Raw genomic sequence first — 22,126 nt, 5'->3', positions numbered from 1 at the left:
TTAATTTCAATATTTCCATAAATTAACATTACTAATGTTACGCTATTTTACCTTAATATAACTGTTATATTATTATTTCAATTTTTTTTTTTTTTGCTTTACATTATTATTTTTTTAATTTTAGTAATTTCAATAGGCATCCATTATCCAATTTCTTTAGAATAATCAATAATAACATTCTGAAGGTTTTAGTTTATATTCATTTGAATTCCTAATTAAAATATGGCTTTCTGATTAAGACTAAATTTAAATTTCTAACAATATTCTGCAATTTAATAAGTTATATAAATAAGATTTTGAATTTTTAATAATCTTATCCAAGCTAGATAGGAGGAATTCCACCTGGCAGGTACATCTGAAATTATACCAATTTTTTTTAAAAAAAAGATTTAATTATATAATTTATTTATATTATTTCTTAACCATTTAAAATGCATACTTTTTTAAAGAATTTTAATATTATATTATAATCAATTTTTTTGAATAAAAATAATAATAGTAAATTTATCATCATTTATAATCTTTCTAGCTATCTCAATTAAATTATCACTGTTGTCAATTATTTTTTGTAGTTCTTTTTTAACTTTCAGTTACTCTTAAATGTCATACTACAATATTTGATGATAGTAAATGTTTCAGCTAGTTTTACTCTTGTTATTTATAAATTTGATGAAAACAATCATACTCCACCGCCAGATTTAAGCAAAATTTGATTTATTTTTAATCATTATTTTTATAGTGTTTACATTCCTACATTCCTTTCAGATAGAACAATTAATCTAGCTACATTCTAACTTAGGTATAATTAATGTATTAAATTTATTTCATATTATTGAAATATTGAAATTATTAAATAACAACAAAGAGAAAATTAAGGAAAAAATTGATGGCTAATGATTTCAATGGTAAAAGCATTGGAGAATCAGGCACTTATTTAACTCCTTGCCATGCTAGAAGTGAACAACATTAAGATTTAAGGCTTTTTTTCTGGAACTCTTTAATAGGCGAAAATGATAAAGATGTGAGATTATATTTGAGATCATCTTTTTAAGAAAAAATGCATAATTTACACTTCTTTAAACTGGAGTAGTGGAGTTGAATAGATCCGTTGCACAGAGTAAAATGAGATGCTGTCACTAATATGTCTAAAATTGCAATTCTTGATTTATGATAGGTCTACTAGGCAAGGCCTCTTTTTGTTAGAGGAAGCAGAACGCCATGTTGTCATGGCGAAAATACTTTGGAATAAGTAAAACAAGATTTTTTAAAAATTTTGAGAATAGAGAAATATAGTGACGAAGAAATAAAGAAAAGAAAGAAGAGGATGTAATTTTATCAATTATAACTAATTGAGCCTATAATTAAAATTGACCACAACTTCATTTAATTGCCTTAATTGTAGTCCAATCTTCATCACTAGGATAAAGAGATTTTACCAACTCATTATCAGCTGCAGGCAACATTAAAGCAGGTTCAAGTTCTTTGACCGTTTTAACATATAAAGTTTAGAGTTCCACCTAATTTCAGTATCTAAAATTAACTACAGGAATTTAATTTCTTTAATGCGCAAAAAGATTGAAGTGAATTACTAATATGTGATGATTTCCTAATGGTATTTATTAATTTACGTGCTTTGGTAATAGAATCGTCAGCTGATTTTGATCCCTTTTTTACTCTCAAATCTCTCAAATTTAAAATGTGTGCTGGCTGTTATAGATCTCATTACTGGTTAATGGAATTAGTTTCATTTGATAGATACTTAAGATTAGGTTGTTACTTTGATCAGGATATTTTAATGTAAAATTACACTGCATCCCATGAATGTTTCACCCATCTGCAAACATCACTAATTCTTGCTCTCTTTAAGTTACCATTTGCTGTTAAACCAGAGCACCACCTTGACACATCCATTTATGTCATTCCCTATATAAAACTTTTCTATTTATTGGAGTTTTTTTCAGAATTTTTTTTATAGGGATTTCTTTCACATATTATCTTTAAAGGGCTTATTTATACAGTACAAATAGTGGTTATTGCTCTTGTGTTTCAAATGCCATTGCACAGTTACTTTACCATTAATGTGGGAGTTTTTAATCCAATAGATAAAAAGTCTACATATTTCAGCACTATAGACACTTTATTTTACAAAGAATATCTACAAATATGCTCAGGGTTAATATATAGATGCTTGGAATTTTTGTAGTAATATGTTAACCTTTGGAAAATAATCTCTGAATTTATTTTATGTACAGCAACTCCAAGACCTTGATAACATTTAGTGAAGAGTCAAACAGGTTTATACTGCTGCGTTATTATTATTATCATCATCATCACTATTGTAATCATCATCACGATTATGTTCATCATCATTAATGATGTCATTATTAACATCGTCGTCATCGTCAGATTCTGATGATGGGACCCAGGCGGAAGAGGGAAGAGATTTCAAATATTTTTGCTTTTTTGTTAGACTATCAATTTTTCTTGTATAGGAATAAATTGTATGATGTATATTTGAATGAATTAATATTTATGCTGCATTTATATTTAATATTTGAATCTTACAGAGCAGCATAAAGGCTGAATAATTATTAAAATTTTACCAAAAATTATCATTTTATTTTCACTATATACATAATAGCTAATAAAGCATTTGATTAATTTTTAATTAAAACAATTAAATTATTGGAAATATGTTATCATAAGTGCTTATTCCAAATAAAATTAGTTCTGATTCTTGAAAATATCTTCAACTTAAAAATCAACTATGGTTTGTTTTAAAAAATTTGCCATTCATTTAATGTTTTTTTCTGATCATTTTGAGCATGGACTTCACTTTCTCAGGTTTTAATAAATGGTCCATTAGAGACTTTCCAAAACTAAGTCCTATTTACTATAATAATAATAAAATAAGTGATCCAGTCTAAAGTTCCTCATAAGTATTAAGATTTGAGAAGAAATAATGATTAAGCTATATTATTATATTTTGCAATATTACCTTCAACACTGCATTTATTATAAGGTTATTATTATTAATTGAGAAATATGCCATCTGAAATCAAAGAATGTGTTCTTTGTTTTCTGCATATATTCTGGTGCTTACAATATTCATAGTATTAATATTATCCAGTATATATATATATTCCTATGTTGTATTTCGGTAGCAGATCTAATACCAATGTTCCATAAATGTAAGATAGAATATAAGAAAGTAACAATTCATAATAACTCAAAAGGCTGAAGTTGTTGACTATAATAACATGATCAAAAACATATCTTTCATTATTTGTAAAAGAACTGCTTGGGCTGTATTGTATATCTGTAGTTTAATATAAAAATCTGAAAATGTTCAGTAAAAAATTCGTTTTCGGGTTTTTCTAACATTTTAGCTAATTTTTTTGTTTCATTAGTAGACATTTTTTTTTTTGAACTATAAATATATATAATTATTATTTTTGTGCAAAGTGTTTATCCAACCTAGAGTAAGGTGCTTTCACTAATAATTCTAAGATGGGAACTGCTTAATCTAATCATTCAGAGAATTTTACTGTGAGGTTCATATTTTCTTTTACATAATTGTGGTAATTTAATTTCATTTAATTTGGAATTAAAGATTTTTGAGATATATAGAACAATGAAATAAGTTAATTTATTGTGAAAATAATTAAAACAATTTTCATAATAAAATATAGTATTTGTCCAATTGCATTTGAAAGTATATTTAATTTTTCAGAAAGCTTATCCATTACAAGTAAATTAATATTTTTTTCAGGAAGCTCATCCATTAAAAGTAAATTAATACTATATAAATATGTTCTATAGCTTATTGTTCTATGATTTGAAGGTTTATATTTAATTTTTATATTGAGGGTTTGAATCAATATGTAGAGAAGTTTCAATAAACTTTACTTCAGGTTTAAATAAATAAATAGTTTATGATAAAAATCTGTATGTAATTAATATTAAAATCATAGAAATTATTGACACATAAATGTCTTTTCCACTTAATAAAGATAAAATATGACCATAACCACCACAACTATGAGTCTATGACTATGACCATGACTACAACTATGACCACCCACAGCTATGACCATGACCTTGACCACCATCTCTGAACCTAGCATTGTCTTTGTTGTGTATATAAGCAATAAAAAAGCAAAAAGAATGTATAGGTAAGTGATAAATAATATTGGCAAATATTGGAAGGTAAATGGTTCAGTAACGAATTGAAAATGGTGAGGATGGCATTTATCAAGAAAATTATTATTAAAGGGAGTATTAATAAAATTTGGGCACATCTGGTAAGACATTTGATAAGTTTGAAAAAATTTGATTTTATCTGAAAATTTGATTTACTACATCAGCCCTCTTATATATATCTTTCCCTTTTAATAATTGTTTTACAATTGTTTAAATTATTAGGCTTAAAGGTAGCAATTTTCACTAATTGACTTCTTAATTATATGCTAATTGAAGTCTACTCATTATGTAATAAATCTAAATTTAAATCTTTAGCTACAAAATTTGCCATATTAAAAAGTGGTGTGTTATGATTTTAGTATCAAAAATGAAATGAATTTAAAGTAACTCCATTTTGATGTTTTAATTATTTCAAAGGTTGTGATATTTAGAAATAATTATTACTGATGGATATGTATAGTAGTAATTGTGTATAATATTCTATTGTTCTGTATAATAAATAAAAGTGATATAATGATATTGTTGATTTCATTATTGGTATTTCAATAATTTTTCCAGAGCATTTGGTTTTTTAGTGAAAACTCTTGACAAGTACTATTAATGTTTTCTAAATTTTTATTTTTTTTCATCAACTGATCTATATCCTCCTTTAAATCCTTAATTTTTTCCTGTTGAATAAAAACCTTAACTTGAGCTTCCCATGCTTCTCTTTTATTTATATATATTTGTAGTCTTGTGACCAAATGATTTTATAGTAAACAGGTTCAATTGAAGATTTAAAAATTCCTCCTTTAACTCTTTTGTTACTGGACTTCACTAAAGATTTGGTCATTTCTGATGATATAAGGTGAAGTTTCAAATAAGCAGTAATGTCTTTTAATTGGAAACTTCCAAGTTCCAATATTTCATGTACTACTTTAATTTTCATGAAGGAAGAATTAAATCTTACTTTCATATATATGTATTATATTTGAAAATTCTAAATTACTAATTCTTTAACTCTTTTGTTACTGGACTTCACTAAAGATTTTATTGTCATTTCTGATGAAATACAATGAAGTTTCCAACTTCTATAAATAAGTAATAATGTTTCATTAATTGAAAATTTCTAATATTTATATACCACTTTAATTTTATGCAATGACTTCTTCTTGACCATCTCCAGCCTTTATATTTTTTAAGATCTCTTGTACCATTAAATTTATTATATGGGCCAAGCATCTTATATTGTTTTTTTTATGGTCAAATTTAATTTCTTTGGAGTATTTGTTACTCTTATATTTAAATCTTACTTTCATATATATATTCTATTTGAAAACTCTTAAATTGATTAAGAAATATATAAATAAGGTAGTATAAAAAAAAACCTTTATCAAGAAAGGTAAGCTAACTTTTTGCAAAAGCTTTGCCTTTAGTGAAAAGTGCATCATAAGAAGAAAATATATAAATATATATTTTTTTAAAACAGCTTGCATTTTTGTGCTTGACTTCATTCCATTCAGCAATCTTAACAGTTGGTGCATTGTTTCATTAAAATATCAAATAAAGTTTTACAGGATGATATTATAAATCACAATATTGTATGATATTTATCATAAAAATTCTACATTTAATTTTCCTCTTTCTTTAAACTTTAAGAGTTTAAGTTTTTGCCAATCCTAAGATATTATAATTGTGAGTTAAGAAATAATTAATTATGTCTTGATTTTTTTTTGATTTAATCCCTGTTGGATGTTAATCATCCCTATTTTGATCATCAAATCTCCCTTTACTCATTTCCTCTATGAAGTATCCTGACAAAGATAGCAAGTACCTTCTGGAGAATACAACAAATTTTGATACCAACACTTAGCTCTTAGTTCTTTTCAGTCATATACCTATGTTGCTTTCTTAGGATGATATAATCTATGAAAAATTCTCATTTTCATTAATTATTTTAATGGTAGTTTAATGAGTTTGAAAATGTTAGTATTATGAATAGATGTTTTTCTTTTTGTTTGTATTTGTGTCTTTATAGTCATATACTGTGGTATTGTCTGATGATTTCATTAAAAAAAATATTTACTTAAGCAATTTTTCCTATCTTTAAGCTAAGGTATTAATTAAAATGAAGTGATGTTTTTTAATTTTAACAGTATTGAAGGATTATGTGATGTCTTTCAAATATTAGTCTTGAGTAATGAGTAGAGAACTATACATTCATATATGATTTTCTTGTTAGTTTCTAACATTTTTAATTGTTAGAAAAAATGATCAAATATGTCATGTCTTATTTCATTAGGTGGTCTATTGAGATTTGTGTTGACAATGAACCTTGATTGATTCCAAAGAAAGCAATAAAAGTGTATTGACAAAATTAGATCATGACTTGTCTAATTGTAAAAAGGAATGTGATTCAAATTCCAGCAAATATCAAATTGCATTATTGCATTATTGTGATGATTAATCCATTCTAAAACTAGTTTTTAATGAACTTGAATCCAATAGCCATTTCAAAATTATTAATGAAGTTATCCAATATAGGGGGACATCAATATAAATGGCCTCTTTTCCAACTTCCCTAGCATACTGCTGAACCACTGTGGTCTTCCCATTTCTGTGGTTTCAACAATAATGTGATAAATGCTATAGTCAGAGATTGGCTCAAGAATTCATCTCACTTTATTAATAACAACCTTATGGTTAATTGGCTGATTTAGCTTAACATCAGGTTCTGGATAGGAACCATATTCAAAGGCATGAAGAGGATCCTTTCCTCCAACAGTTGTACAAGCTGGCAAAACTGAAGTTGAATAATACTAAGAAAATTTACAGTCTTCCAAGTGGACTAGAATTGTCAAGATGTAAGTCAGAACACACTGTCTACAGGCTGAAAAAGAACATATTGATCACAAGAACAAAAAGGCACAATACTGAATCCATTTTTACACACTTTTTTTTATTCTCTTTTATGTTTCTTACTCCAGTTTTTAAGACATCCTTAGCATCTGAGTAAGTATGGTGTGGCAAGCATGCAGTGCACAATAGTTATGTATTACTCTTTTGATTACTTTTGATATAAGATTTCTGATTTTTATATGGAATATCTGTTATGATTTGAATGAGACTGTAATCTAAGAAGAGAACTATATTGTTATTCATTTTTATTATAGTCTCTTAAAAGGATTTTATATATACATCTATTACTTATACATCATGCTAATAATATGGCATATTAAAGTTGAAATGTAAATTTGCTATATCAAATAAATTTCACTTCAGAATGGCTAAATACAATTGCTTCATGTATAAATATATTTGAATTATTGTATAATGATTCCATTGTTTTAAATCTTGATTAACTTTTGGCCATAGTAATTACAAAGAAGGCATAGATCCATATAAATGTAGCATATATATCTGATTTGTGCAGTTTTTCCATTTCTTTTTATTATATTAATATCTTGCTCAATAAACCAATCATATCAATGTTGAACAGCTCTGAGAGTATAAAAGCACCATATACAGATGACTGACTATATTAGAGAAATACTTCTATAAACCTTGTATAAAATACCCATTTTTTAGAAATTTTATGGTCAATAGTCCAAATAAGGTCTAAAGTTCTTGATGTAGCCCTATAATCAATACATTTCTGAAAATTTGATAAATATTTAGCACTAAGAGACACAGCTAAATTGAATATGCCATATCCTGAAAATATATTTATCAATACTCCACACATATTTTTATTCAAATACCAAGCTCCTAATAATACTTTTGTATGTGAATTTCATACATTTTGCTTTAAGAGCTTTGAAGCAGTCTTTTTGTTTTGTTCTTAAAATCACTAAAGGAATTATTTAAACTCTACATATTCTATATTTTCCATAAAATATTATAAATATTTTCAGAAGTATTGACTGGTAATAAAATAATCATTAGAACTATAGTAATTATAAAAATTTGTGATTTTGTTTAAAAAAAATCATGAATAAGAATCATAAAACTTGTGACTTAAGTATTGAAAGTTAAAAAAGGAATTGAATAAGGTATAATAAATAAAACAAATCTTAACACATAATAATATTTATTGATTTTTTAAAAAAAGTGAGATCTTATTGAGTTTTACTCCAAATAACTGATAGAGTGGTTGAAATTATATTTCTATCATTTAATTCTTTTTCCATGAATTTTAGTTAAAATGTGCAGAGGGTATTGTAGGTTATATTTCTTATCATGCCAAAAGTGGATAATATTAAGCTCTTTAATTTTGGGTCATCGCTTGACCAGTAAAGTGAAGATATAAATTATTTTCACAAGAAACTTAACAATTCATATAGAAAAATCTGTGAATTCATTAAAACTTTCACTTATTGCTTTATAAAAACAAAATCCATAAGATCTGTACGAGCATGACTCATTTCAGTTGAAGCTTCAGAAAGTTGGAGTTGTTTATTGTAAATATTATAAGATCTATAGACAAATCTATATGTTCTTCTTTATATGTTTTCCATTTCTATATCTTAGTAATATGTGGGTTTATTATCTTTGATTTAATTATTCATTTTTGTTTTGGTATATAGGTTATATTGTTAGAGTTAAGGTTAAAGTTAGAGTCAGAGTTATATTGGAATGGTTTATATATTTTCTTTGAAAAATACAAAATATAAACTGAATTTTACAAATGATGCCATTTTTTCGAGAATAATATTTCTTTTGTTAATAATAAAAATAACATTATGCTTTAAAGCAAACTATAAGCCATTTCTAAAGCTTAAATGTCGAGATTTTAAAATTCCATTAATAAACTTCTGTATTTTGTACTAGTTCATTTCTAATTTCTATATGTTACTCTATTATTAATTTGTTATGAGATCAATTAATAATATTTCCAATAGTTATATCATCATTCCCAAGATATTATTAAATCTTGGTATCTAAATAAAAAAAATTCTTTTTTTTTTGATATTAAGGAGATGTAAAAACTATTCCATCAAATGAATGAAAATTTGCATTTTTAATCTTAAATATTGATTATTATGATATAGCCTTATTAAATATGAGCAGGAATCCTGGAATCCTTGCCTTAGTTCCTCTACTTATGCTGTAATCATGTGTTGCAAAAGTATTTCTCTTCTTTGTTATCATTACTATATGATTGTTGAGTAACCCAGGTGGATGAAATCCACCAGCTGGGTAAATTTTCATTTTTTTCACAAATTTTATATACAACTTCAAGTGCACCACCATTATAATAAAATCCCTAACCATAACCCTAACCAACCCACTTCAATCATTTTAATGATTGAGATGAGCTTGGCTTACCTTTATCCAAAGTTGAGAAGAGCACAAATCTTATAATCATTCTTTGTCATTACCAACAGGGTTTGTTATAGTTTTATACAATTCTAGGTCATCATTATGAGAGAAATGGTTTGAAATAAATGGACAATCTATAATTTTTCAGGATGAAGTTGCTGATAATAGTCAAAATTTTGTAGAAAATGTTTATTTGTATCAATACGATTGATTATAACGTCTTCAGATGTTTCTGCTAATAAATATTCAACTATCTTTTTGTGTTTACAATTGACAAATTTATTATTCTTAAAATAATCCCCTACTAAGTCTGACAGGTTTGACATTTATAAAAAATTGATAATTAGTATTGCATAATATTGGACAGTTTGTAGTTGCTAATAATTCAATGCTTCTCTATCTTTGCAGATAAGCTTTGTATTGACTCTATTGCCTGAAAAAACTTGGTGCAATAAATTTTAAAATAGGAGCAAGAATATTGTAATTAAATGTAGATTCATTAATTAAATTGATCTTGAAGGAAAAAAATAAGGTTGCTTCTTTTGTAGGAAAGATAGAAAATTGGACATGTAAATTTGAGCTTCTTCTAATTCCTCTGATTCATATTCTTTCTTCATATTCATATTCAAATGATTGAGTCATTTTAATAGACTTTGGGATAGTAAGAACCTAGCTTCTAATAGTTAAGGTTCTTTTATCCCAGTCAAAGGTGGCATTGACTTTCCTCATCCAATTATTTCCAAGGATAAAGAAAAGGAAAAATAAGCAATATATATATACCTATTTTTACTTTGTACATGTGTAAGATCAAGGTATAGCAGAGCCTGGAAATACAGGACCATAAGGGCTTAGCTATATTTTTTCTGATAAAAGATATTAATTTAATTGAACTTTTCTAAATAATGATTTTTCTTGACTTTATCAATTCATTTTTGGGAAAATGTCATCTGGGCAAATAATAAGTTTGGATGCTCCTTTAAAATGAACCCATCCATGTAGATGTGCTGAACTTTATCCTAATATGACGCTAACATCTCTAAAGTGTCTTAAAGCCATGTGCCAGTATATTTATTCAGTTTGCTACCTCTTTAAATATTAATGTAAAAATGTTTTTGTTTCCATAGATTTTCTAAAATAAAATAATACTAATATTTCTTGGAATAAATATGTTATTAGCCTATTTAATATATATTATGAGATGAAAAATTAGATATATAGTTTACCACAATATATCACCTAGATGTAAGTTTAATTAAACCCTCTGTTACAACCTTTGAAGGATTGTTATTGATAATAATATCATTTTGGGCAAATTCCATTTTTTCACTTTCATAGGTACACTTAGATTTAATATGAAAATATTGATGTAATTGATCAATAGACAAGTAATGCTAATGCTTTTGGAAGGGATTTTATGCTATCTAAATCCTTGATATCAGACAAATTCTTGCCATTCCAAGAAATGTGAATGGTTTCCCTTACAAATTCAAATAATGTATCAATACCTCCATTATTCATTAATGCTAAAGATAGGTATCATATAAAGACACTTTAATTAGTGTGTAGATTTCATAATAATTGATAATAAATTTTATATAACATTCTATGAGTTATCTTTAAAATATAGTATATCTATAATTTCAATATGATTTATCTTTATTATACTGTGCCCATAGTTCTATATCATTTTTACGAGAATTTCTTGTTTCAGGAATTTCTAAGATATCCTTTGCCAAGTTATATAAAAATGGAATGTGTACAAATAATGCGTTTAAACACAAAAATTAACTTATTATTATTATTTGTTTAATTTTTGTTAATTGTTGTGTTTAAATAAATGCAAAAGTTTTTTTGCATTTTGTTAAAAAATAGTATAAAGGATAAAGAATAATTTGGATCCAATTCATGAAATATTCAAATTAATAGTTTTTATTTGCCTATTCAAACCATATGAATCCACCACAATAGGATTACTTAAATTAATTGCTGTATACCATGAAGGAAATTCCAGTATTTACAAATTTGTCCATTATTGTTGCATGATTTAATTGTGAAATATAACAGATGAGGTATAAATGAAAGACTTCACCATTCACTTCTTCTTCTAAGTAATCAGAATTGATAAATTGATTTATCTAATTAAACTCAGCAAATTTGAATAATTTTCAAGATTATTAATGCTGATAGCACATTTTATAATATAAAATTGTCCATGCACAATATAATAAATTTCATTATCTGTAATAAGATTATGCCTACCAGTAAATATAGTGGTATAAGTAATAAAACTTCTTAAATAGTTTATTTCTTTAAGAGCCTACTTTCCATTTAACCTTAGTAATTTGGAGAATATTTGTATAATAGCCATTTTTATAGATATAATACTTTAAATCATTTCAAATATTTTGATGGGTTAAGATTGAAATTATAATAATAATTATTTAGAATAATTATATTTGTGAAATAGTGTTGGCTTTATCAATTTCATCTATAGCTACAAATTCAGCACATCAATTCTTTTTATTGTAATTGAAGTCTTCATCGTGTAATGGTATCAAATTATTTAAATGGAATGAAAAAAATACATCATTTTTAGGAATAAATGTGCCATCCATCATCCAAAATAAATTCTTTTAGAATATAATTTCTGTGTCACAACTTTGGATTTCAGAGTTTAAAGAATTTAATATATGTAATAAAATATTGCTGATAATCCTTTTTTTATAGTCTTCAGATCAATTCTACAGTAAGTGTATTAATCTCTGATCTTTTTCAAGGTAGAAAAGTAATGACTAGATCCATATCAGATAACTTAACTTTGTGCTATAAAGAAAAATGCAAATATTTGAATTGTTGGCATTATTAGAACTAATGTAAATCTATTGCTTGTAGTTTTATATTATGATAGTGAACATGCAATATCATAGAGAAATTATAAAGTCCAATGATATCACTTTTCAATAAGATTTCCTTAACATTCAAAATCCATTTGTGCAACTAATAATAATCTCATAATTAAAAATTTGGGTACTATTTAAATAAATATAATTTCAAATTATTATAAGAGTATAAATATAACATACAATTCTTTAATGACATAATTAATGAGAAATCCAACAATTTGAGTAATAGAAATAGGAGCAAAAATAGTAGTGATACTTTTGATTAAATATAACTGCCCTTTGGGTTAATTTTTGGGACTCTTTTTCCATTAGTTGAATGGCATAAAACACAATAATGCCAATTCTAGGAATATTCTACTAATTCTACTCTCATGAGCAAGGTTTTTGTTTTCCATTGAGTCTTATTTATTTGCTGTTGTTGACTGATAATATCTTGTCAGCTGTTGGATCTGTTGCGATTGTTGCGATGATTTTGCTAATACTTTATCAACATCGTCTTCATACTCAGTATCACTTTTACAAACTTTTTTCTTAGTATTATCTTGAGATTGTTGTGATGATAACCAATAGCACAAAATAAATTGAAGATAATAATATGAGCCATCTGGGTAATGACCTTTGGTGTAACTAGCACCATGTAATGATCCTTGGTGTAACCAGCACCATGACATCATAAAACTAGCATGATGGCTAATTGGATTTGATATTCTTTGTAGAATATAGTTGATATATTTATGAATAAAATATAAGCCAACTTAAAAAAATAAACATTATGAAGAGTTTAGTTTAAAAAATTGTTGAGAATACTTTTGAATTCCAGTACAGCCCAATTTTGTTATGTATATTGTTTCTAGGTGGCAGTCTTTATATAGAATTGATATCGAAATAATTCATATTTGAATGAAAATTTTTTCAATTTCGTCCATGAGCCAATTATAGACCAGCACAGAATTTGAAATCGTGAATGGGATTGAAAATTTCATTAATATTAAATTTTTATAAAACTGTTACTTAATCTTTAAAATTATAGATCTTATTGTATATTAACATTCTTAAATATAGAAATTAATTAATTAGCAGTTCTAATTTATCGTATCAACAGCGTCTTCAAGCTACCCTCTCCTGTGTTTTGGAAGTCTTATTGTTGAATTAGAGTCTCAAATAATCTAACAATCAGAAGATATGTTTATACAATAAAATTGCGAAGCCACATTTGATATTTAATAAATAATATATGTTTGTTGAAAAAGAGACTTTCTTTATTATCAAATATATATTTTTTGTTTCTTTTGAATATTCATTGAAAAAGTCTCTTTCTATTCTCCCTTTGAAAATATTGTTTTGGTGGTTTTGTCAGTGTTGTCTTAGGATCATGAATGAATACCCATGATATCCGCTTAGGGGATTGCTATTTTCATCTTTTTTAATATTTTATAATTGATGAAATTGATGATTTGATCTTCCTGTAAACATGATGAAATGATGGATGTATATAATCCTTAATTTATGTAATTATTTTAATTATTTTATGTTATAGTGTTATATGAAGAAATTATATTAGTGTATCACTATGAGGGCGGACTTTATTGATAATATTATTTAAATAAAAAAATAAACAAATGTTTTTGATTTGATCATTTATTATATAATATTTAGGTGTTATTGGGAAATTATGAAATGTATATACAGTAATTTTATTTCATGAGACAGAAAAAAAAAGAAAGATTTAGTCTATAAGGAATAAGTGAAGTATAAATATAAAATGCAATCATCGTGGCTTTGTGCAAAAGATGGGGCTTTTTATACATGATAATCAAAATCAACAAAAAACTTTTTTTTCATTCCGTTTGTGTATGTAATAAGCCCCTAAAATAAAGGAGGTTATTTATTTTAAATTTGCTAAGATATATATGTCATGGCCAAATGTACAATGGGTTTTCCCTGAGACCTGAGTGGCTTAAGAGTGTTTGTTATGTTTGTTATAAGCCACTCAAATAATTGTAAGATGATTTGTACATTTTTAAATCACATGACCAAACATGTGTAGTGGCGTATACGAACCAATAGTTAATGGGATCACAACTACTGCGTTGTTACGCTAATCATTTCTAAATAATATTATTCTATCCTGACGTTTAATGTTTAAAAAAAGTTAAAAAACGGTATACAAAAATCTTCCAAATAAACCTGTAGAGTAGATAAAAGTATGCTTATTAATATGTACAGTAAATTTAGAATTTCGGAACTTTATTTGTTTATTTGTTTTATTTGCTTTAAAAAAAAAAAAAGTTCTTTAGAGAATTGCGTAAGCTGCAGGATAATACTACAACATGATCATCTTATTCGTTTAAGGAATTACCAATTTCGGAATCAATTACAAAAAAAAACCTTCAAGATATATATATTGAAACCCTCCTTTTTCATTATACGAAAAAGATTTAAAGGAATATAATATAATTGTTAATAAATTATGCATATCACAATTTTAATATAATGATCTAATTACTAAAAAAAATCAAAATTAACTAAATTAGTATAGTACATATTGCGTGTGGTCACTCGAAAAAAACGTGCTATTGTTAAAAAATAGGTTTTACCCCTTATTTTTTATTTTTAACCTGATTCCATAAAGAAAAATAGAACGAAATTTATTCGTTGATGAATAAAATAATATCCAATCAAAAAAATTTTAGTAAATGTTCATCCCATAATGTATTAGCGTTTACCTATTAAGGAAAAATCGTCTTATTATCAATGAAACGATTTTGGGATTCATATTATTGGAAATGATTAAATCTTGTTGTAGACCAAACAATACAAAAAATATGTGATTGTTAAAAAGCTAGTGTAAATGATAAAATTAATGATTACGTTCTGAAACAATAAAGTAATGATCTAAGGATCTAATATAAATATGGATGGTGGATGAGATAATTTTCACTTTTTTTAAAAAAAAAAATTATATACATAAATTTTGTTAAAAAAACAAATAATAGTTTACCATGGGCTGCAGTGTCAGCAAAAAGTCACAAGATTTTGAATTAAAATTAAGTGAATCATATTCTTCATTCTCTTTACGGCCTGATCCTTTTGATGAATTAAATTTGGAATTAACTAAGCAACGAAAAATTACAAAAATACCTTGGATACCATATAGTAATTTTAATAATATAACATCTATCCCAAATGATGATATTAATTATATAAATTATTTTGCTACATGGAAAAATGAACCTACTAGAATCAAAGATTTAAAAGTTATATTAAAAGAATTAATTAATTCTTCTCATTTGACTCGAGATGACTTAAAATTGGTAAATAAATTTTCAAAACTTGCTATATTATATATACAAATATACTAAAGTCTCAGTGTTATAATTTATAGATTGCAGCTGAACTCGAATGTAACGACAAGAAAAATTTGACCGAAGTTCTAGGGATTTCCCAGAATCCAACTTCGCTCAACTATATTATTGTCGTTGATTTTCTATTTTCTGGAAATTTGTAATGATGTAATCCCTTTTCTTCGGTTGTTTTAACGTTAAGAGCTTTTCGTGGATCATTTCCGTCTCAAGCGTCGATCATAATGACATCGAAAATCGTTATTATTTTCATATAGGGCTTCGACTTTCAGGTTTCGACTTTCTCGTAAAATTATTTCGTAACAAAATTTAACGATAATTTTAATCTAATTAAATTAATCATATATTAATTATCTTGTAAATAAATAATCAGATAATTTGATTTTATTTTAAAATATTCAAATAATCCAATGTATTTATTAAGTTATCGTTATAAATACACGAACTTTTTATATTTATTATTAAAAATATTATTATTTATTCATTACAAATTAACCGAGCTATTAATATTTTTTGAGCCATATAATAATTACAGTTGAATTAATAATAAAACTTTATTACACCAGTATATTTCAAGAGTCCATAAAAAAAAAGATGGTGGTTCCTCCTTCGCTAGTTTATTACAAGGAGATGTCTGACGGAAACAATTATCGTAAAATTTACGTAAATTCTCGTGATGTTGCCCAGTCACAACTTACCACAAAAAAAAATTCAAGACAAACATGGAAGGCTATATAAAATAGAAATGGTATTTATATTAGAGAAGTCGTTTGGCTGAAACTTAAAAAGAAAGAATTAAAGCGTATTTATTTATTTACTCTTACAATCTGGTAATAAAGTAAGTATCAAGATTATAATCATATCATGTAATTTTTTTCACATAAATAATTTTTTTTTTTTTGTATTTGTTTTTTCACGACTTATATTTCTTAATTCTTTTTACATTGATAATTTTAATAATACAACTTTACATTTTAACTTTACATTTTAATTTCGTAACATCAATAATATAAAAGTTATAAATCTTGTACTTAAAATGATTTCATTAAAAGAACTGGAAGTCTTGGAAAACTTTGGTAGAAAACGAGCCAGAATTTCAAATAAAAATTCTCGAATTTTCTTTCTTTACCAGTTTAACTTTCAGGTCTTGATTTAATATTTATATTGCACTACTAAGAAAGTTAATTATTGTTAATGCGACGAACTTCTGCTTCACGCCCTAAACCGCCAAAAGCTTTCATAGAAGTTTTACATAAATTCTTCGCTTTTTTTTTGGTATTTAGGGCTACGATTTGTATAACGTTCTGAATATATATAATTTTGCTGATCCTTATTTTCAGAAAGGAGTATGGTGTTCCTCCATATTAAATTATATAGACCTAGTTCAAACTGTCGCTGCCTTCGAAATGGTTTACAAATATTTAAAAAATAGTTGAGATGTTACCACTTACCACAGTGCACCAATATGATAATCCAACCGTAAACAAACATAAATTGCATCATCGTTTACTCCATTCCAAATAGTTCCACGTGTAAATACTGTCATGAAATATCAGGCACTAGAAAATAAATTTTATATGTTATATAATTCTAAAAAAGAAGAAAACACAATAAAATAGAAAGCACATACCATAAAAAAGAAAAGTTTCTCAGAAATCTATCGTAAACTGTTTTATTTTAAATTAACATATCGGTTTATCTTTCACATGATATTTTTCAAAATGTTAACTGAATGTTATTTATTGGCTTTATTGGCGTAACTTCTTAGTTATAAAAAAAAAAATGACATCACATGATTTTAAAAACAATAGTCTGGAATTTTGACGAAAATTCTATGATACATTTTGTGTTTAAATAATATGGTATATGACACTATTGTGACTGTGACTATAAAAACCTATTATTAACATCAATATGTCAGTCCAAATCATGCTGATTATAATGAAACATATTACATTATTACATGTTCTTCATTAATTACTGACAAATTTATGGTAATATTGACTCATATTAACAAAGAATATGTAATACATTTTAAAGAAAAAAATAGACAATATGATTTTGACTGATATATTAATATTTTATTTAATTATATTATATAATTTGACTAATAATGTACTTCTTATTCACATCAATGTGTCAGCCCAAATACTACTATCATGTTTAAATGATATAATTCAATGCAATTATTAACATTAATATGTCATTCCAAGTCTTACTGCCTGTAAATATATATAAATACCCATCCTATATGTTCTTACTTCAATAATTTAAATTTATTAATTTACTCTTTGACAATTTGATCTTTCTTAAAAATTTATTAATCTATTCTTTAAATTGAATCCAATCAATATGAGCAATTATCCTGGACAAAATGGTAAGTCTTAGTCTTATGAAAAGTGCTTCAATATAATTAATAAATATTTTGAACTAACCTTCAACCTCATATCTAGTTCTAATTTCTTATCTAAAAGAACGAGGTAATAAATCATCATATCGTGGATTTTTGGATAATAGCAGTGATATTATTACTACTACAATATCATCTGCAGATACAGTTAAAAATCTTGATGCTATTTGGTTTCGTCACTTTCTAAAGGAGGCAAAATCTCTATTCAATCAGGAAACTTATGTTGAAATAAGAAATAGGGTGTGTTATTTTTTATTTTGCAGAATTAGGGTAACTCCTAGTTGACTGCGTCTTGACTTAGGAGAATTACTGATCTCGACATCTTTGGTAACTAATCCATTGATCTCATTTTGGGCACCCTAATTTTGTAGTTGATACAAGTCTGCTAATTCTGGAGGAGGAATTGGCTATGTACCTTCTTGTATCACTAAATAAATTTTGATGCACTACTAATAATTTCTTTCTTATAAATAGGTAAATGAAGAACACTTTCGTTGTATGAAGTTTCTGCAAAATTTCTGGCAAAGGATTATTAAGGAATATAAAAAAGAAAATTTAGCCTCTGCTATTACATTAAATAGGACATCTGATATAAAATCATCTGAAATTTCTCAACCAGATATTAAGGAATATAAAAAAGAAAACTTAGCCCCTTCTGTTACATCTCACTTAAATAAGATATCTGGTATAAAATCATCTGAAATTTTACAATCAGATAGGATTATTAAGGAACATAAAAAAGAAAATTTGGCCCCTGATGTTACATCTCACTTAAATAAAACATCTGATATAAAATCATCTGAAATTTCTCAATCAGATTCTATAAAAAAGGGAGAGCTAAAAAGAGTAAGAGATGATAATACTGATACAGAAAGTTTATCCAATGGTAAGTTATTATAATGTTTATACTATTTCATAAGTAATATATTTTTAAATTATATTTGATAATTATCCATTAGAACACTGGAAGAAACAAAGCCAAATTCTAAAGCAAAACAAGAATAATTCAGCATATATCCAAGTTGTAGATAATGCACTTCTTGTTGCTTCAGCATATGAAAGTCTTATTGCAGATAATATCATACCTTTTATTAAAATTTTGAAAACTTTTTTATCATCAAGATCACGAATGTCTCTATCATCAGCAAATGAACCTGTACTTCAAGCAATTGTAGAAAATCTTTTGCCATTAAAGTATTGTATTCCAGAACTTTCATTAGTAATTAATGGTAAAAAGTAAAAAGGTTCAGATTGTTTTGGTTATTCAGATATTTTTATTTTAAGTAGTGAAGGAGATAATAATGTTATTTTAGAATTAAAATATATACCATTAGTTGGACTTATCAATAGTAATCAGAAAAATAATTTTGGTGCAAATGAACTTGAAAATCTAGATAAAATACTTGAAAAGGAAAATGAAGAATCTGTATTAAAAAGATCATATACATATTGGTCAAAGGAAGAAAAAAAAATGAATTTAACAACTATAGATGAAACATTAAATAAAGGGTTGAATCAATTAAATTTATATATGAAAATAATTTCAAAAGGAAAAGCTATAAACTATTCTAACTCAGGAGTATTTGATGAGCGTGTTAAAATAACAAAATCTAAACCTAATAAGTTAAAGGGATTTGTTATATTAGTAATTGGTTTTCGTCACATTTTATGGAAATCTGCCAATGAACTATATATATAATAAGATTTAAAATATTTAGTTTAGCATATATTGCATTTTTAGTATTATAATAATATATTAATAGTCTAAATTTATTAAGTTTTAAAAATATTATTTATTTTATTCTTTCTATTTCTAACAAAATACTTTAATTTTTTTTATAAAATTCCTTGTTCTTTTGCTTTTTACTATTCTATTCTTTTATTCTTTATTCTTTCTTAACAATTTATTAAAAATTTTTCTTTATTCACATAATACTTTCAATTTATTATTACTATATTTTAAATTCCTTATATATCAAACTAATTTGAGCAACTATATATCCTGGCAAAAATAGTACTAGTCTAATGAAAATTACTTTAACTCTTAATATTTATTTTCAACTTGTGATACTTAGTTACTAACTAATCTTTTAATCTATTATCTAAAGATACTTTACTCCCTGTAAAATTTTCTTTAACTATATTATTTACACAAATTTTTTCTCCAGCTTTTTCATTTCATAAAAACTTTTTTATAACTATTTAAATTTTCATATAATAATCTTTTATCTTTGTATACAGGAGATAAAAAATATCTATAGTTTATTATTATACTATATATATTATATACTGTACCTACAAATTTTACATGTTAATTGCTAGTCCACAAATGAACTATAGATTAATTGAAAACCTGATTTTACTTAATAATCTAAAAATAAACACAGTGTATACTTTCAGAATATATGATTAGGGGCGCCACAGATCATTTTAAAGCATCTTTGTGGAGTTATTTAACTTAAACTGAAAAATTTGAAAAAATCACAAAAAAATCAATATTAGGTAGTTTTGCAGGTTTTGAAGTCATTAAATCAAATATAAAAAAACATCCATATTTTTTTAATTAATTTTTTTTAAAGAATATATTAATGCATATGTAAAAGTATATAAATTGGTTAAAAATTGTGCCATAGTTGGTGATTATTATTATATGCAAGCAGCAAGTATTAATTGTTCATTTAAGGAAAGGTCATTGTAGTCAAACAAATTTGATACAGTTATAACATATTCCTTTTCTCAAGTCTCATTCTTGTATTTCTTTGAGAAAAAAAGGATAGTGACATGAATGAAATTTTAAATACTGTAATCATTTGGTTAATATTAATTTTTTTGGTAGTAATATATTTATGAAAAAGAAAGTTAAAAATACAAATTAAAAAGATATATATTAAATAATGTAATGAAATGCAATAGTATTTTTTTTCATATTAATTGTGACACTTTTGTGACTGTGACTATAAAGACTTTTGATTCAGGATTATTTACATCAATGTGTCAGCCTAAGTCATGCTGCCTACAATGAAATATATTACTTCTTCATTAATTACTGATAAATGCATGGTAATATTGACTCATATTAACAAAGAATATATAATAATATTTAATTACATTATTTAATTTGACTAATAATGTACTTCTTATTCATATCAATGTGTCAGCCTACTACATAATTTATATAAAATTATTTTAAACTGAACTATCATGTTTAAATAATGTAATTCAGTGCAATTATTAACACCAATATGTCAAAATAATGTAATTCAATGCAATTATTAACACCAATATGTCATTACAGCCTACAAATATATATATAATTAAAATACTTTTAATTTTTCATTAACTTAAATTACTATTTTTTTTATTCTTAAATTGATTATAATCGGAAATGAAGTGATTGATCATTCTGTCTATGGTATTCCTGGGTATAAAATTACTATTTTTTTTTATTCTATTCTTTTTTATTCTTAAATTACTATTTTTTTTATTCTTAAATTACTATTTTTTTATTCTTTCTTTCTTTATATTAACTATTTAAAATAATTCATTTTGCAATATTTCTTTTCAAAGATACTTATAGTTATTAACTAACTTCTATTTAGTTCTAATTGAATATTTAAAAGATCATGTAATAATCTTGATAATGTTTGGCTTTATCACTTTCTAAAGGAGGAAAAATCTCTGTCTAATCAGGAAACTCATGTTGTAATAAAAAATAAGGTGCGTCATTTTTATTTTGCAAAGTTAGGGTAACTCCTAAGTTGGATGCGTTTCGGCTTAGGAGAATTACTGATCTTGATATCATTGGTAACCAATCCATTGTTCTCATTTTGGGCACCCTAATTTTGTAGTTGATACAAGTCTGCTAATTCTGGAGGAGGAATTGGCTATGTACCTTCTTTTATCACTAAATAAAATTGATGCACTACTAATAATTTCTTTCTTATAAT

General features: G+C 25.4%; 3 protein-coding genes across 3 annotated transcripts; 2 read left to right on the top strand and 1 right to left on the bottom strand.

Moving 5' to 3' along the window:
* Positions 1 to 12,808: 12,808 nt before the first annotated feature.
* Positions 12,809 to 14,115, bottom strand: OCT59_016989 (uncharacterized protein; the record flags this gene model as incomplete). The annotated part of the gene is made up of 1 exon (XM_066146059.1): positions 12,809 to 14,115. The coding sequence occupies exon 1, from the start codon at positions 13,079 to 13,081 to the stop codon at positions 12,809 to 12,811; it is 273 nt and encodes a 90-aa protein (XP_066003786.1). The 5' UTR covers positions 13,082 to 14,115.
* Positions 14,116 to 15,409: 1,294 nt separating this feature from the next.
* OCT59_016988 (uncharacterized protein) lies at positions 15,410 to 15,915 on the top strand (the record flags this gene model as incomplete). The annotated part of the gene is made up of 2 exons (XM_025326879.1): positions 15,410 to 15,721; positions 15,793 to 15,915. The coding sequence occupies 2 exons, from the start codon at positions 15,410 to 15,412 to the stop codon at positions 15,913 to 15,915; spliced, it is 435 nt and encodes a 144-aa protein (XP_025173920.1).
* Positions 15,916 to 18,121: 2,206 nt separating this feature from the next.
* OCT59_016987 (uncharacterized protein) lies at positions 18,122 to 19,878 on the top strand (the record flags this gene model as incomplete). Its single annotated transcript, XM_066146058.1, has 5 exons — positions 18,122 to 18,146; positions 18,223 to 18,419; positions 18,654 to 19,065; positions 19,139 to 19,373; positions 19,464 to 19,878. The coding sequence occupies 5 exons, from the start codon at positions 18,122 to 18,124 to the stop codon at positions 19,876 to 19,878; spliced, it is 1,284 nt and encodes a 427-aa protein (XP_066003785.1).
* Between the last annotated feature and the right edge of the window lie 2,248 nt (positions 19,879 to 22,126).

This window comes from Rhizophagus irregularis, chromosome 25, assembly GCF_026210795.1.
Source record: "Rhizophagus irregularis chromosome 25, complete sequence".
In the NCBI taxonomy this organism is placed as follows: Eukaryota; Fungi; Glomeromycota; class Glomeromycetes; order Glomerales; family Glomeraceae; genus Rhizophagus; species Rhizophagus irregularis.
Note: the sequence above shows the minus strand (reverse complement) of the source record. Positions and strands in the feature narration are given on the sequence as shown.